At 57.6% G+C, this 16,079-nt stretch overlaps 7 protein-coding genes across 7 annotated transcripts; 5 read left to right on the top strand and 2 right to left on the bottom strand.

Annotated features, from left to right (window-relative positions):
* Positions 1-376: 376 nt before the first annotated feature.
* PG998_010318 (uncharacterized protein) lies at positions 377-1,351 on the bottom strand (the record flags this gene model as incomplete). Its single annotated transcript, XM_066877134.1, has 1 exon — positions 377-1,351. The coding sequence occupies one exon, from the start codon at positions 1,349-1,351 to the stop codon at positions 377-379; it is 975 nt and encodes a 324-aa protein (XP_066729290.1).
* Positions 1,352-2,577: 1,226 nt separating this feature from the next.
* On the top strand, positions 2,578-4,313 carry PG998_010317 (uncharacterized protein; the record flags this gene model as incomplete). The annotated part of the gene is made up of 2 exons (XM_066877133.1): positions 2,578-2,730; positions 2,778-4,313. The coding sequence occupies 2 exons, from the start codon at positions 2,578-2,580 to the stop codon at positions 4,311-4,313; spliced, it is 1,689 nt and encodes a 562-aa protein (XP_066729289.1).
* Positions 4,314-5,057: 744 nt separating this feature from the next.
* PG998_010316 (uncharacterized protein) lies at positions 5,058-6,349 on the top strand (the record flags this gene model as incomplete). The annotated part of the gene is made up of 2 exons (XM_066877132.1): positions 5,058-5,257; positions 5,299-6,349. The coding sequence occupies 2 exons, from the start codon at positions 5,058-5,060 to the stop codon at positions 6,347-6,349; spliced, it is 1,251 nt and encodes a 416-aa protein (XP_066729288.1).
* A 250-nt stretch (positions 6,350-6,599) lies between these two features.
* Positions 6,600-8,283, bottom strand: PG998_010315 (uncharacterized protein; the record flags this gene model as incomplete). Its single annotated transcript, XM_066877131.1, has 2 exons — positions 6,600-7,890; positions 7,949-8,283. The coding sequence occupies 2 exons, from the start codon at positions 8,281-8,283 to the stop codon at positions 6,600-6,602; spliced, it is 1,626 nt and encodes a 541-aa protein (XP_066729287.1).
* Positions 8,284-9,461: 1,178 nt separating this feature from the next.
* Positions 9,462-10,617, top strand: PG998_010314 (uncharacterized protein; the record flags this gene model as incomplete). Its single annotated transcript, XM_066877130.1, has 2 exons — positions 9,462-10,222; positions 10,293-10,617. The coding sequence occupies 2 exons, from the start codon at positions 9,462-9,464 to the stop codon at positions 10,615-10,617; spliced, it is 1,086 nt and encodes a 361-aa protein (XP_066729286.1).
* A 2,018-nt stretch (positions 10,618-12,635) lies between these two features.
* Positions 12,636-13,884, top strand: PG998_010313 (uncharacterized protein; the record flags this gene model as incomplete). The annotated part of the gene is made up of 2 exons (XM_066877129.1): positions 12,636-13,419; positions 13,493-13,884. 2 exons carry the CDS (start codon positions 12,636-12,638, stop codon positions 13,882-13,884), a joined length of 1,176 nt encoding a protein of 391 aa, XP_066729285.1.
* Positions 13,885-14,628: 744 nt separating this feature from the next.
* On the top strand, positions 14,629-16,077 carry PG998_010312 (uncharacterized protein; the record flags this gene model as incomplete). Its single annotated transcript, XM_066877128.1, has 1 exon — positions 14,629-16,077. One exon carries the CDS (start codon positions 14,629-14,631, stop codon positions 16,075-16,077), a length of 1,449 nt encoding a protein of 482 aa, XP_066729284.1.
* Between the last annotated feature and the right edge of the window lie 2 nt (positions 16,078-16,079).

Genomic DNA, 16,079 nt, shown 5'->3' with positions numbered 1-16,079 from the left:
AGAAAGAGAAGAAATGTCATCCGGGGCTTCAGCTGACGACTCCCCATTCTGTGGGGACTCAGGCGATCTTATTATGATTGGTTGTGAACGATATCCCGCATGCGCCTTGTACGACCTCAGACAACGGCCCTATCCAATGACTTGCATACACATTCACGTAGCATGCATGGCTTACCCTTATCTCGCTAGATGCACACACTCCGGACTACTAAATTGCCCCTAATTGGTGGTTGACAGTATCTCAAAGTTCAGAGCCAATCATCTGGCTGAGACGGAACATGGTCACGTCACTGTGTCTGGACGAATGCCGTACCAAGCGCGGCAGTGCATTACTGAGACCCGATTCCTTCATTGCCATCTATTATAGTTGTCATTATTACTTCTTCTGCTCCGGCTGTCCCTGTGCATACCCGTCCCACTCCTTCCTGACGTTCAAGAGCCGGATTAGCTCCTCGTCGCGCTGCCTGGACAAGTCCTGATAGCTGCGGTCCCCCACCATCTCCAGTGTGCCGTCGACCCACTTCTTCTTGAGCTCGTCGTCGACGACGGGATCCCGCGGCGCGTACCAGCTCATCAGGGGCCCCAGCAGGTGGTCGGCCATGTGCTGGACGCCGGCGGGCCCGCCGCCGAGGTGGAACAGCGTGCTGGGCCCCATGACGCCCCAGCGCAGCCCCGGCCCGTGCGCCACGGCGTCGTCGATGTCGGCGACGCCGCACACGCCCTCCTGCAGCAGGTACATGGCCTCGCGCATGAGGGCCGCCTGCAGCCGGTTGGCGACGTGGCCCACGACCTCCTTCTGCACGTGCACGGGCTTCTTGCCGACGGCGGCGTAGAAGGCCAGCGCGCGCGCGACCGTGTCGGGCGACGTCTGCGCGCCGCCCACGACCTCGACCAGCGGGATCAGGTGCGGCGGGTTGAAGGGGTGGCCGACGACGCAGCGGCCGGGCAGCGCGGCGGCGTCCATGCCCGCCTGGATCGAGGAGCACGTCAGGCCGCTCGAGCTGGTCGCGATGATGGCGTCGCTGCTGAGGTGTTGCGCCATGTTGTTAAATAACTCCTGCTTGAAGCCCAGGCGCTCCGGCCCGTTCTCCTGGACCAGCTGCGCGCCCTGCAGCGCCGTGGCGAGGTCGGTGGTGAAGACGACGTCCTCGGGCTTGGCGTCGGCTTTCTTGGCCAGGCCCAGCCGCGACAGCACGGGTAACGCGTCGCTGACGAGGGCTCTGAGGGTGGCTTCGGCGGCCGGGTTGATGTCGAAGGCGGTGACGCTGAGGTCTTGCGCCAGGAACAGCGCGGCCCAGGAGGCACCGATGGTGCCGCAGCCAATGATGGCGACTCTTTGGATGTCTGACATGGTCTCAAGTGATGTGGGAGGCGTGACAAGAGAATAATAGTATTGTTGGTAATCTGGGAGTATAGTAGAGCCGAATGAAGTTGTATTCTTGTGTCGGTGATAAGTCTGATATTCCAACTGCTAGATGTTCAGCCCTACGGATTCTGCATCTGTCATCCACGTCTTATATCCCGATGCATCAAGGGGCAAAAGGGGAGACCGGTGTTCCACCATGATGCGCTGGCCAAGCCGCGTATGTGCTGGCCGCATATTTTCGCGTCTTCTCACGAGCGAATGGCGAGATGATGGGGTTGAAACATACAAGTAGCCATATCCAAGGAGCGAAAAGCGCATGACTCGCAAAATCCGATGGCAGGTTCGTCATGTGGAGATATCAAAGTACGCGAGTGCCGGTAGATGCTAGTCGCCAAGGGGTTCCACCGCGGAAAATTGGCTGTGAAGGCTTTCCGCTATGGGGGGGCATAAAATTCCCCTAGCGTGTTGGATCTTAACAATCAATGGGGACCGTCGCCCCGAAAATGCACGATTTCGATGGGTGCAGCCTCTGCTAGTGCAGGTGTCACCAACGGCCCAATCAATGCTCATCTGGCGGTCAGGGATGGACGAGAGAGTTGGGGGAAGACAAACATGGCCAAATCATGGGATGCGAGCAAACCAAACAGCAGCCCTTAGGCACTTGGGGTCTCATGTTATGACAGGTTGCAGCATCATGACGTCCCAGAACCGCAAACATCGGGACTCCCGAGGGTCGATCGGCCCCACACGGATGGCAAGGAGCTCAGATCAAGCTTCCTAGTTTCGCTCTTGCGAACTGACACGTACGTACTTGTATGTAGTAAGTCCGAAACCCAATCTTCGGCCTTCTCGCGGTCAGAATTTTGGGGCGACGCCCTTCGGAATGCCGGGTGGAGACGCTGTGATTCCTTGCCTGGTTTCAACATTAGCCATTCAGGCGCGAGATGGAGCGCATTCCGCGAGCCGATGGGTGTCATCCGTTGCTTGCTCAACGCAACCGGGTTGGGGTCAGTTGGAGCAAGTGACATCGCCAGGTCGAGGGATGCATATATATAGAAAGACGAGAGGCTCTCTATTCTTCTCGAGCACTAACCCGCATTCAAACACTCGAGCTCGTCACTGTCCGCCCAACCCCCACTATCTCTATTACTTTGCTATTTTGGAACATCAAGACCATATCACCCTTACTAGCCACACAACAACCAATCACAATGTCTGACGCCACCAGGATCCCCGACGTCTACGGGCCCGGCACCCACACAGACAAGACCTTCGTGCCCGTGACGCAAGACACCGAGCGCATCTTCCGCCTCATCGCGTCAGAAACCCCCGGCTTCACCCAAGATGAGGCCCTCCTGTCCAAGGTCAAGTTCACCGGCGAGGACTTCCCGTCATCCCGGGCCCCATCAAGGCCGTGTCCGTCGCCGCTGCCCTGCACGCCATGGCCGGTGTCCTGGCTGACGAGATCCTGACCCTGCGCGGCGCCGAGGACAAGAACCGCCAGATTACCGTCAACACGACGCACGCCGCCTTCTGGCTGGGCACCATCGCCGCCGCCCACATCGGCGGCGAGGACGTCGTCAGCCTCACCAAGCAGGGCAAGCTCAAGTCGCTCATCCCCAACTGGGAGCAGGGCTGGACCGACACCCCGCTCAAGTACCGTGCCACCGCGCTGTACCCGACCGCCAACCCGGAGGTCTGGTACTCGCTCCACGGCTCCATGGACGCGCCGCCCGTGCTCCGGTCCATCGGCGTCGACCCCGACGACGCCGCGGCTAACACGAGCAACGAGGCCGCCGCCGCGCACATCGCCCAGCACACGAGCCGCATCAGCCCGGAGCAGCTGGAGATGACCAACCTGCTCAACGGCCTCTGCGGCAGCATCTGCTTCACGCCCGAGCAGTGGAACAACAGCGCCATGGGCAAGTCGCTCGCCGCCCACCCGCTCATCAACGTGAAGCCGCTGTCTCCGTCAGTGCAGACGCCGCCCGTGTCCTTCCCGCCCCTGGACCCCAGCGACAGGCGCCCGCTGGCCGGCGTCCGCGTCCTCGAGCTGACGCGCGTCATCGCGGGCCCGCAGATCAGCACCCTGCTGGCCAGCATGGGCGCCGACGTCATCCGCGTCAACCCGCCGCACCTGCCCGACATCAACGTGCTGCAGCTGACGCTCAACGCGGGCAAGCGCACCATCGCGCTCGACCTGCGCAAGCCCGCCGACGCCGCGCTCCTGCAGTCCCTCGTCAAGGAGGCCGACGTCTTCGTCCAGGGCTTCCGCCTCGGCAAGATGGCCAAGTACGGCCTGGCGCAGGACGACATCGTCGCCGTGGCGGCGGCCCGCGGCCGCGGCATCGTCTACGTCTCGGAGAACTGCTACGGGCCCGACGGCTACTACGCCGAGCGCCCCGGCTGGCAGCAGATCGCCGACGCGGCGTCGGGCTCGGCCTACGTGACGGGCCGCTCGCTGAACCTGCCCAACAACGAGGCGGTGCTGCCGTCGCTGCCCGTGTCGGACATGACGTGCGGCCTGCTGGGCGCTGTGGGCACCCTGAAAGCGCTGCGCGACCGCGCGACCAAGGGCGGCAGCTACGCTGTGCACTCGTCGCTCGTGGCCGTCGACACCTATGCCCTTCGGCCCGAGGTCGGCCTCTACCCCAAGGAGATCGTGAAGGAGTGCGCGGACCGCTTCCAGTGGGCCGAGATGCGCGGCGCGCACCACGTGCTCGACCTGCTCGTCACCGTCTACGACGGCTGGAAGCGCGTGCTGGGCGCCTACCTCGAGGAGGACAGCGGCTGGTTCCAGAGCTTCGACAAGAGCGACTTCGGCGGCCGGCGCCTCAGCCTGCTGAAGCCCGTCGTCGCGTTCAGCGACAAGGCCAGCACCCCCGAGTGGAAGACGCCCAGTCTGCCGTACGCGTCGCACAAGGCTGAGGAGGTGCGGTTCAGATAGAAGGTGGTATTGCCGGGGGTTTACGAAGTTATGAGACTGTTTTGGTATACCAAAGCGATAGATTTGTCTTGACTAGAATCGTTTGTTATTATATTGACGTGTTGTTCAACCTGCTTATCATGTTTCTACGTGAAATACATCATAACAACATCGTAGAAATGAACGTACCTTCATCGCCACACCCCCTAATTCGTCTAGTAATCGGAATTTGTACATCGACCCAGGCCACATCTTTGCAACAGGTAACATGACGCTGAGTCCTCAACCTCCAGTCTCCTTTGTTGACACTATGATGTCAAATCATAGCCACTTTGACTTCGAGCATGCTTTGTTCCAAACCACTCAAAGAGCCTTTGTCCGATGGCAAACCACAAGTCAATTCATGTTAAAGGACTTCCGCGGCCTTTAGCGATCGAGTCCACCAGACGTTCTATGTCTATGGCTAGATTGCCGATAATTGGTATTACTTTCCTCCTCTTTATGATCAAGTCCAATAAAGCAAATCATGTTGAATATATAAGTCACAATAGTGGCACATATACATGTTCAATCCTTGTAGTATTCTCATTTGGAACCCTATAATTATTTCTTCCACTTGTTTCCTTAAACTTTTTGTTTTTCTTTACCGACCTATAGCCAATCTGGTTCTCATTGGCACCTACGCTCTTTACCTAAGTCGGATCACCAACCCCTGAATTTTCAACAAACGACAATCAGTATCTTTATTTCTTTCCGTTCCGGACAATGTCCCTACGCATAAGTCTACCCAGGCTCAGCTCATTCGGCTTTTCACAGATCACGACCCCCGGACCCCCTGTCGCCGCTGTCGAAGCGCAAATTGCTCAACAGCCTCCCTCCTTCCCCCCATCGCCGTCGCCCCGAAATGTCCACCTCCCCCGACTGAGCCCTACCCCTTTCTATGGCAGTGCTGCTCCTGCTATATCGTGTACCGCTTCGCGACGACGCGACGATGCCTACTCTGCAGTCACAACTACTGCACACGCGTGGTCGCGTCCGAGTCCACGGACCCGGCCTCGTCCTCTCCCAGCGCCGGTGGCAGCAAGAAGCGCCGCCGCAGGAACAAGTACTGCCGCTCCGAGTTCGACTACGAAGGCTGGGAGAAATGGGGCACCTGGCGTCGCGGGCACGCCCTGGGGATCGAGAGCACGCGCGCCGAAGACGCCGACTCCGAGCTGCGGGAGCGCGAGAGCAAGTTCATCAGGAAGACGCAGGACTGTTCCGTGCACTGCGATTACCCGTCCCAGTGCTTCCACACCCGGATCCGCGTCCTCGAAGACGAGCTGCGCGCCGTGGAGAAGGAAGGCGAAGGCGAGGGCGAAACTCTGACGGAGGAGGACGACGAGATCCTCAAGGCGTATGCGGCGTCCAAGAAGATCCTGCACGAGGAGGACTACGAGGAGGACTGCGAGGAGGAAGACGACGACTACCTCGAGCTGAACCTGGCCCGGGACCTGCCCGAGGACGACGAAGACGCCAGGTCCCCGACGAGCCCTTTGAGCCGGACGCCGTTCTTCTACGACGACCATACGCCGTCCTCCAACGGCGGCAGCAGCAGCAGCGGCGCGGGGACAGAGCGCTCCGTCGTCATCCCCGGACTGACCTCGCTGCCCGCCTCGCCCGCCGTCGACGCCACCAAGCTGACGCGCGGCGAGCTGTTCGCGCTCATCGACGAGGACGACGACATGGTGCCGCTCGAGTACAGCAAGACGTGGCGGCGGGCCGGCGCCGACAGCCGGCTGTCGGTGCGGCGGGACCGGTCCCCGTCGCAACAGGCGGTGTGCTGGGCCGACCTCCCGGACAGCCTCGACGGCCTCGGCGGGCCCGGCGGCGAGCCTTCCGGGGATTCCCACGCGCCGTCGGACGCGGAATGGGAGGATATAGACGATGAGGATGAGGTCATGGATGGGGCGGATGACTCGGCTGCGGTCGCGGATCGGGAGCGCGCGGAGGAGGAGTTGGCTATGCGCGACTTCAAGAGGGCACGGCATGCGTTCATGATCGAGGCGGAGCCTTGAGCGGGATGAGGATGAGGGCAATGTAAATTAAATAGTCGTTCTGTTAGATATCAGTTCGAAGCCCAGAATAACCCCCAAGCCAGAGAAACGACAGCACTCAACCTAGCGCCGGACTCTTTTTTCTCTTCTCCTTTTAGTGCTTTTCAATTCAATGTCAACTTATGATCTCGGCGACCCATGACCAATCATCCATATCCATCGTCGTGGCTCGAGACGCCAGTGACCGCAGTGTGCGAAGCGGGCCACATGCTCACTGCGTGAGGTGATTGGCAATCACAGCCGTCCTCTTCTTCAAGTAGAACTGGGTCCATACCGGCTTGTCCCCAGCGCTCAGCAAGGGGTAGGACTCTTGGAGGAGGAGGAGCGGGGTCAGCGACGACTTCCAGATCAGATGTCCCGCGTGGTGGGTTTGGTAGACGATGACCAGGAGGAACAGGCAAGCGGCGAGAACCAGAGTGACGGGCAAGGATATCCACGCCCAGTGTACCGTGATCGTGATTACGTCATTCCAAACGGGAACAGGCGTTACTGTCGCATTGGGGCCATCAATCATTTGGTAGGACAGACCGGCTGTGACCCTATTTACTGTTGCTGGTATGTCGTGACTGTTCGACAGAAAAGCGTACGCAGTGTCTCCCCAATCAGACCACTCATTCACGATTAGATTTGCGTCCAGAATGTCAACTATTGAAAGAATATTCAATGATGTTATCCCGAACTTCCGTTGGTAATTGAAACCTGGGTCTGTCACAGTGAAATTCGCTAAATCATCATCATCCATGGCGTCCGGTGCTACTGTACCACGTAGATATGCCGGAGGGAAGGTTTTCGTTCGTCCGGGGTTAATGATTCCATAAGTGGTATTCCATTTAGTATACTCAATCGCATAGAGTTTGATCGTACACTCGAATATTTGTGAGTCGTTACTTTGATTATAATACACGATTGGTGCCATGAGTATTGCGAGTCGTTGTAGAGGACCGCCCTCGAAGAGATTGGAATAATTATAGGTACTAATTGAGGCTACTGTGTTGTTGTAGTCCGGTAGAAGACTAGCATTATACGCCATCTGCCATGTTTGGAGTTGAAAGCCGATAGGTGTAGTAAAGGTGCAGTTCCTGCCGGTTTCGTATGGGTAGCAGACTCGCTGCGAGCGTCTCGCAACGTCTTGACATTCGCTTGCAACGCCTAGTGATGCAAATGGGGGGTATTTGCAAAGAAACCCAGTGCATGATAGGTTTGGAAGTTGGGGCTCATTATCGAGAGACAGTCTTGTAGCTCTCTCTAAAGAGATGATCGCGTCCTCGTTCCAACTGTACACGTACTGAGATGTTCGGAGCTCGGAATGAACACCATCCGCAAGTGCTAGATGCTTCCCGAAGCTTAATATCTGTTGTGCGAATGGATCTGTCGCGATAGCAGCCAGGGTTATAATGCACCCGAGATAGGGCATTAAAGACTTAGTCGGTCTTGTAAAGAAGAAATGTAACGAGCCCAGCGGGCCTCGGCTGGCATTGTCGAAATCCTGAAGCTTAGTTATCCTAGGCACTTGTCAGTCTTTTGTACCTGTGGATGAGGAACTTGAACGAGATCACTTACCTGTCGACTCTCTTGGATTGGAGGATATGTAGCCATTTCAGCTGGCCCAAACACTCAGAAACCGGCTGTATGAGACATGCCTTCGAAGCGGTGCTCAGTACGGAGATAAAGGCATTGGGTGATACGGCAAACGGCCAGTTTGAAAGGGGTTGGCCATCAATGTGGGCGAGCAAGATGATCATTCCCATCAGAAACAGTACTGAAAGGATTGAACACCCATTCTCTAGCCACCAGTCGGTCTTGAAACAGTAGCTAATGAAACTGCGATTGTGCTTCGGTCGTGCTGGCTTGACTTCTGTAGCAGGGATCCCGTCACGCTCTATCAGGGGCTCCATCCTGCGAGGTAGACTTGGGGGTATCTGAGGATAAAAAGGTGGGATAAAGTCTGCCCTTTTTTTTGAACTCAAAGCCCGTCACTATATGACGTATTTATTCCATCCTAGATGCCACTTTAGGGCTTTTGTAAAGGAGTGTGGTCGCTCAGGTGGCTGTGTATTGAAATTGCCACGTCTGTACGTTACAGTCGTACATGTGTTCGAGGCACTCATCGTTTCGGTGAAAAGAAGAGCATATCGGAACTCATCTCTCGCCTCGACTCGAAAGAGGAGTGGCGTCAAGAAACACGACAGCACCTTTTGTTGCGTGGTGCAAATGTCGTCCATCGTCATTCAGTCAGTCTTGTGGTTTCCCTGTGCTACGTTAGGTGTTGTTTGCCTGTGGCTCAGGAATTTGAGTCACAATGATTGCTCCCGTGGCGGCAGGACAAGAGTTGAAAAGGGTGATTGAAGAGAGAGAACCAAAGATAAAGTTGCATCGTGAGCATGACTGGGGAAGAGACTTGATGATTGTTGAATGAGTTGATTGCTCCAACGGCAGCTAGAGGGCCCTAGCGTTTTACACGATGCCACTAGTCAATCGGCTATGCTTAAACACAGCGATCGCACCTACAAACTCAAAGTCAGAACTGTCAATGTGTTTCGCGCAAACCTTTTACCAAATTCAAACATGAAGAATTATAAATGAAAAAAGCAGACTGGAGATGGGAAGAAGAGTAAAATCTGATCATGCCTATACGAAGTTCGACCTGGAAAGGGTGCTGGTTTGACGTGATGTTCGCTGCTACTACATGCTATATATTAGTACCGTAATGATATGTAGACGAGAAGACGATGAGCTTCAAGCTGGCTTGGATATCGGATAACCTCATTCCAACAGACGCAGCTATGGTTTATTGTGTATCACCACCGCAATGAGGCTATTCAGCATATGCAAGCCACCGAGTTTGTCAGCACCACCACCCATGCTTTGATCGTTACTCCGCACCCCAATTCATATGATGTCACCGACTTGCCAAATCGTTTCGCCCTCGAAACCTCCTCTTCTGTGTTACCGTCCTTACACAACATCAATTGGCAGGAACCCACGGAGCAACTCTTAGTATTGTTACTTGATTCCTGCAAACCAACCACTGCCGCCACGAAAGGCAAGAGAACCTGCAGAGAGGGACCACATCATGGCGGCGTACGTCGACGGCGCCGGCCGCTACCTGGGCCAAGTGGGCAACGAGTCCAGCAGCAGCATGCTGAACGCGTCCCCGATCCCGTCGGTGGTCAAGTACCACCGCGCGCTCGGCCGCGAGCTGCTGGACGTGGGCATCCTGCGCGACACGATCCTGCCCAGCCTGCAGGTGCACGGCTCGCTGGCGCTGGTGGCGTACGGCGTGGCGCGCGCCACCGACGGCGTCGAGGGCAAGGACTGGCTGTGGCCCGTCGCGCCCGTCGTCAACGGCTGGTGGAGCGCCGTCGGCCGCAAGGTCTTCGTCCGGGGCCTGACCCTGCCCCAGGCCTTCGCCACCCTCTCGCGCCCCGAGCGCCTGCTACTCGCCGGCGTCTCGCTCTGGGGCGGCCGTCTCTTCTACCGCATCGCCACCCGCTCCGCCCGCAGACGCCGGGCGCAGCCGGGCAGCGACGACGCGCGCTACGAGGAGGCGAAGAAGGATCCCGGGTTCTGGAACAAGGCCCTGCTTACCCTGTTCGTCCCCGAGGCTCTGGTTCAGACTGTCATCTCGCTGCCCTTCACGGCTCCCTTCCACCACCAGGGCGCCGTCCTTACTGGGTACCACCCCGTCATCCAAGCCGTCGCTGTTGGTATCTTCTCCGCCGGTTTTGCCCTGGAAGTTCTCGCGGACAAGCAGCTCGAGGAGTTCAAGCAGGACCCTAAGAACAAGAACGCCGTGTGCAAGGAAGGCGTTTGGAGTCTCGTCAGACACCCCAAGTAAGATATCACTTCCCCTCCCCAAAGCCCTGTATCGGCTCCATTGAAGAAGCTAACTTTTGACCAACAGCTACCTGGGTGACTCTCTCGTACACTTCTCGTTCCCGCTGCTGCTGTACGGCTCGGACATGCTAGCCCCCATCGAGATCCTCGGCTGCCTCGCCAACTACCTGTTCCTCAGATACGTCGGCGGGGACAAGCAAACGGAGCAGCACCAGGAGCGACGCTATTCCCAGACGAACCTCGAGAAGCACGCCGACTTCGTCAAGTTCAAGGAGACCCACAACTCGGTCTGGCCCCGGGTCGAGGTCGTCGGTAACAAGTGGCTGTGGTATGTGCTCGGTGCGGGCGCGGCGGGTGCGGCCATTGAGCAGGCTATCCATCAACTCCTGTAAGGGGAGGCAACCAGCCACGGAGAGTTGCGGTTTTTTTCTTATATACTTGTCACTGTCACTAGTGTACACCAAGTTGCATGTTTTTTCTTATTTTGTATAGCGTTGCTTGGGCTTTGTCTTGGAACATGAGTTACAATCTTAGTTTCGGTTTTCAATCAATCCTTCTGTTCGTAACCACTAGCTCTCGAACCTACTGGTAGAAACCCAGTGTAAGTGCTACTTACTACAGGGTAGGTTGACATATCTTACCTCCCCGGCGCCCCTCAGTCGCCCCTAAGGCACCGATTGCATTTCACCCCTCGCCCCTCACCTCCCCCGTTTGTCAGGTAGGAACCCGTAGGCCATGCCCTTGTGCTTTCTTCTCCTAGGCCACCAAGCAACGAACATCTCAAGAACAGAACACTTGCCTGCATTTCTCTCGCAATTTTCCAGTCACACACAACAGTGTTTCTAGGGTTCCAGTACTACATACTTGTCTCACGATGCCCCCAAGCCGACTTTCGACTACTACGCCGAGCTCCAGCTCGAGCCTGGCGCATCCATCGACGACGTCAGAAGTGCCTATCGTCGCCTGGCCTTGGTTCGTCACCCGGACCGCAACCCCAACGATGCCACCGCCACCGCATCCTTCCAGCGCGTAAGTACACCCTGCCTGCTAGTTTGCTTTGACGAAGCAGGTATGCGATGATGATACTAATACACGACGGGGGAACCAGCTGAACGAGGCCTCCGAGACCCTTTCGGACCCCGATAAGAAGGCGATATACGACATGACTCACGTCCGAACTAGCAATCCATATGGTGGTGGTGACTTCCCTTTCCGAACCAACAACACATCTGGTGGTAGCGGTTTCTCCTCCCGAACCAGCAATACACCTGGTCGTGGCGGTTTCCCCTATAGCAACTTCTCCAAGCAAGTATGGGAGGACGAATTCGGGGTCAAGACTGGTCCTTTTTGCGGCTTCAGCTTTGGCGGAACCAATAACACTTCCAAACGCCGCCCGGACCCCAACCTGTTAGAGCGGTTAAGGCAAGAAGCGGAGCGGGCCGTGGAGCGGGTGGCCAAGGAACAGCAGCGCCAGGAGAACGCCCGTCGGGAGAGGGAAGCTCGCCGCACGGAGCAGCGCGAAGCCGCCGAGCGCGAGGCCGCCGCCCAGGAGAAGGGCGCCGACACGGAGCGGGCGGAGCAGGACGCACGCTGGGTCCGATTCCGCGCCACCACGGCCCTGGACAAGCAGAATGCCTGCTTGCACTCGCAGTTCGACGGTTGGGTCAAGACAACGCACCAGCGCAAGCCCAAGTGCGAGTCGTGCTCTGTTAAGAGAAGCATGACCACTTTCACCTGCCCCTACTGCGAACTCATGGTATGCCAGAAGTGTCGCATTGACTTGGCTCAGCACAAGCGCGAGATGGCAGAGAAGAAGTAAGAAGGATGGTGTTCATTTGCTTTGGTTTGATTTGCTACTACGTTGTTGCATATTTGCTGCTTTTGGATGCAGTTCTGCCGGAACTTTCCATGAGAAAGAGGGAGATAGGAGGATATACCCATGATGGCCAACATTCTGATAGATTGGATGATTGCATTTGACTAGCTAGACCTTGAGATGATTCTCAGGACAATCTAAACGGAACAATGGCCACGTTTAGACTCGCAAGCGAACAAAGAGAGATTCGCTACCTCTCAATGCTACAATGCGTGATGATTGTGAGGTGTGTTAAGTAAAATGAGCAGGACAGAAAGGTGACCAGCTCCCAATGGCCAGCGCTGTAGCCACAACCCCCACTACACTGCGCACTAACCTACGGTTGCTGCCCACTAAGGTGAATCGATTTCCAGCCACTGACACCCCAGACGCGTCACTAAACCAATTTACGCGTCTCTCCCGCCAAAGCTACCCGAAAAACAAATTGTATCGTCAATCCTGAAAGCCGCTGCCTATCAGCAAACCACCACACTGTTCAGCCAGCGCGACTCAGCACGACTGCAATAGCAACCTCAGATCCTCCGACCGCCCAACATGTCCGACTTCGAAGATGAGATGGACGTGGATGCTCCTCCCTCCAAGGACATCATGTTCTCGTCCAACAACACCGCCAAAGGCAAGCGCAGCGCCGCCAATCTCCCCGTCGAAGCCGAAGACTCCTTACCATGGGTCGAGAAGTACCGACCCGAGACCCTCGACGACGTATCGGGCCACCAAGACATCCTCGCCACCATCAACAAATTCGTCGACACGAACCGGCTGCCGCACCTGCTGCTCTACGGGCCGCCGGGCACGGGCAAGACGTCGACGATCCTGGCGCTGGCGCGGCGCATCTACGGCGAGCAGAACGTGCGGCAGATGGTGCTGGAGCTGAACGCGTCGGACGACCGCGGCATCGACGTGGTGCGGGAGCAGATCAAGACGTTCGCGTCGACCAAGCAGATCTTCACCGTGGGCGGGGCGGCGGCGGCGCGGAAGGCGGGCATGGCGGGCTTCAAGCTCATCATCCTCGACGAGGCCGACGCCATGACCAACACGGCCCAGATGGCCCTGCGCCGCATCATGGAGAAGTACACGGCCAACACGCGCTTCTGCGTCATCGCCAACTACACCCACAAGCTGTCCCCGGCCCTGCTGTCGCGCTGCACCCGCTTCCGCTTCAGCCCGCTCAAGGAGCACGACATCCGCGTCCTCGTCGACAAGGTCATCGTCGAGGAGAACATCAAGATCTCGGCCGACGCCACCGACGCGCTCGTGCGGCTGAGCAAGGGTGACATGCGGAGAGCGCTGAACGTCCTGCAAGCGTGCCAGGCATCAAGTACGTGATATCAATCAATTTGTTCTCTTCTTTATCGCCTACATTCAGAACACGGCTAACATCCACCAACCAGGTACACCGCTCCGGCTGAAGGACGAGCCCAAACCGCTGGAGAAGGACATTGTGCGGGAACCCATCACGACCGAGAGCATCTACCAGTGCATCGCGGCGCCGCCGCCCGAGGCGATCGAGAAGATCGTGCAGACGCTGCTCAACACCAGCGACGTGACGTCGTGCCTGTCCACCATCAACACGCTCAAGGTGGCCAACGGCCTCGCCCTGGCCGACATCATCACGGCCCTCGCCGAGACCCTCTCGACGCTGGAGGTCAAGCCCGAGGCCATGATCCGCTGGCTCGACGGCCTGGCCGAGATCGAGTACCGGGTTTCGGGCGGCGGGAGCGAGGCCATCCAAACGGGCGCCGTGGTCGGTGTCATCCGAGAGGGGTGCGAGCTGACGGGCTGAAGGGAGGAGGCCATCTGCTACCGATGCTACTCCTTTACCGAGAAAGGCCCTAGGGCAACTGCCGTTAGACCCAGCAGTTCCAGATGAGAGGCTATGTACGAAGAAAGGCAAACCTGCCAAGGTTGCTACAGTCCCCTACATCTGGGAGACTGGCCCAGCAGTGCAATGGACAGACACATAATTACGGGCACATTGCTTAGCATGCTGCAGCACCGGGTTGCTTACTAGATGTACTCCAGGATCTGCATTTGATGATAATGATTCAATCCAATAGATAGAGCAAGCAACTTTCAAGCTTTGCGCTTATCTCTCGGTAACGCCAATGAAGCTGTCAGCCCCCTCTCGCCTTCCAGGGCCATGAAGAATTCAATCAAACTGGCCAACCAAACTTTGAAACCCTTCAAGCGCATTTCCATTGTCACATCTTTTGATTTCTTGACCTGTATCGCAAGGAGTTTTGCTTGACTTTGGACAGCCACAGCGTTTCATGCCCCGCTACGGACTAATATTATGCACTTGGGGTCGAGCCTATCAACTGCGCTTGCCAACTCAGTAGCTGAAGGCGAAACCTCCACTTCCGAACGTCGGTTTTGGATCGTCGCCTCATCCCACTTCCTCACTTATTGTCAATCCACTACGTCGCCGACATCAGAACATATATTAAGATCACTTTAATTTCAATAGCTGTGTGACTTCACTTCAGGTTACTCAATTTCTGTCGTTGGCGCCCGTCGGCTGCTCATCATGTCGGTGCACAGTGCCTTGGCCACTCCCGAGATCTTGCATATCATCTGCGATTTCTTAGAGACGAAAGATCTATACTCTTTCCGTCTCGTCTGCAGCCAATTCGCAGCCGTCGGCGCCTGTTACGCATTCCAGGAGCTCGTCATCCACTTCCACAAAGATGACTTTGACATGTTGCGCCACTTTGCCGAGCACGAGGGCGTGGCCAGGAACGTGCGGTCTCTGATCTACATCGGCGACACGCTGCGGGACGACAGCAGCATCAACTTCCCCGAGTTCGCGGCGCAGTACATGTTCTCGCAGATCAGCAACAAGGACATCGACGCCATGATCACCAACGGCCGCAGCCTCCCGGCGCTGCCCGGCATCAAGATCGACGGCCTCAAGCCGTCCTACGACTGCTACGAGCAGCTGCTGGCCACCCAGAAGCAGATGCTGCAGGACGAGGCCGACGTCGCCGTCATCAAGTTCGCCGTCTCCCGGTTCCCCCAGCTGCGCGACATCACCATGTCGCTGGGCGACGACGCGTACGAGGTCGACTACGTCAAGGGCAAGACGCCCTTCCGCCACTCGCTGGTGAAGCCCGACACGGCGCCCGACCCCGTGGGCTGCCGCCAGCTCGAGACGCTGCTGTCGGCCATCTCGGCGAGCGGCGGCCAGCAGCAGGACCACCGCATCCGGCTCAAGTCGCTGACGGCCGGCCACTTCAGCTGGAGCTTCTTCGACAACAACCCCGTCGTGCTGAGCGGGGCGCTGGCCCCCTGCTCCAGCCTGACGTACCTGGAGCTGCTGATCGACACGGGCGTCGAGGACATCTACGAGGCCGAGCCCGAGTACGGCAGCGAGGTGGCCCTGTGCCGGCCCGTCATGGAGCGCGGCCTGCTGCGCGACTTCATCGCGTCGCTGACGCAGCTCCGGTCGCTGTCCGTCATGTTCAACTTCCACTCGTACGAGCAGGGGTTCCCGGCGGCGCTCGAGGACGTCATCAAGCCCAAGCACCGGTGGGAGCACCTGGAGGACCTGAGCCTGGGCAACGTCGAGTGCGAGCGGCAGGGGCTCATGTCGGTGCTGAAGCGGCACAAGGACACGCTCGAGTCGCTGGAGCTGCAGGACATCCGGCTCAAGAGCACGTCGTGGCTGGCGCTGCAGGCGTCGATCCGCAAGCACCTGCACCTCGTCGACGCCATGGTCACGGGCGAGCTGTACGGCGTCGACGAGGACATGATGATGGACGAGCTGTTCATGCTCGAGCCCGCCGACCTGCGCGACGAGCTGCGCGACGACCTGTGCGATTACCTCTGCGGCAAGCGGCGGCAGGGCCTCACGCGCGACGACAATTCCCTTTGCTATGAAGCACGCAATGGAAACCAATTCCATGCAACCACCCACGTGCTCAGGCAGACACGTGCATCGACCAGAGTATTTTTAGATCAAGAGCAATTGCAGTGAAC

Source organism: Apiospora kogelbergensis (genome assembly GCF_038363985.1).
Source record: "Apiospora kogelbergensis strain CBS 113332 chromosome Unknown utg000006l_segment0_segment0, whole genome shotgun sequence".
Taxonomy (NCBI): Eukaryota; Fungi; Ascomycota; class Sordariomycetes; order Amphisphaeriales; family Apiosporaceae; genus Apiospora; species Apiospora kogelbergensis.
This window is presented reverse-complemented; position numbering and strand designations above follow the sequence as displayed.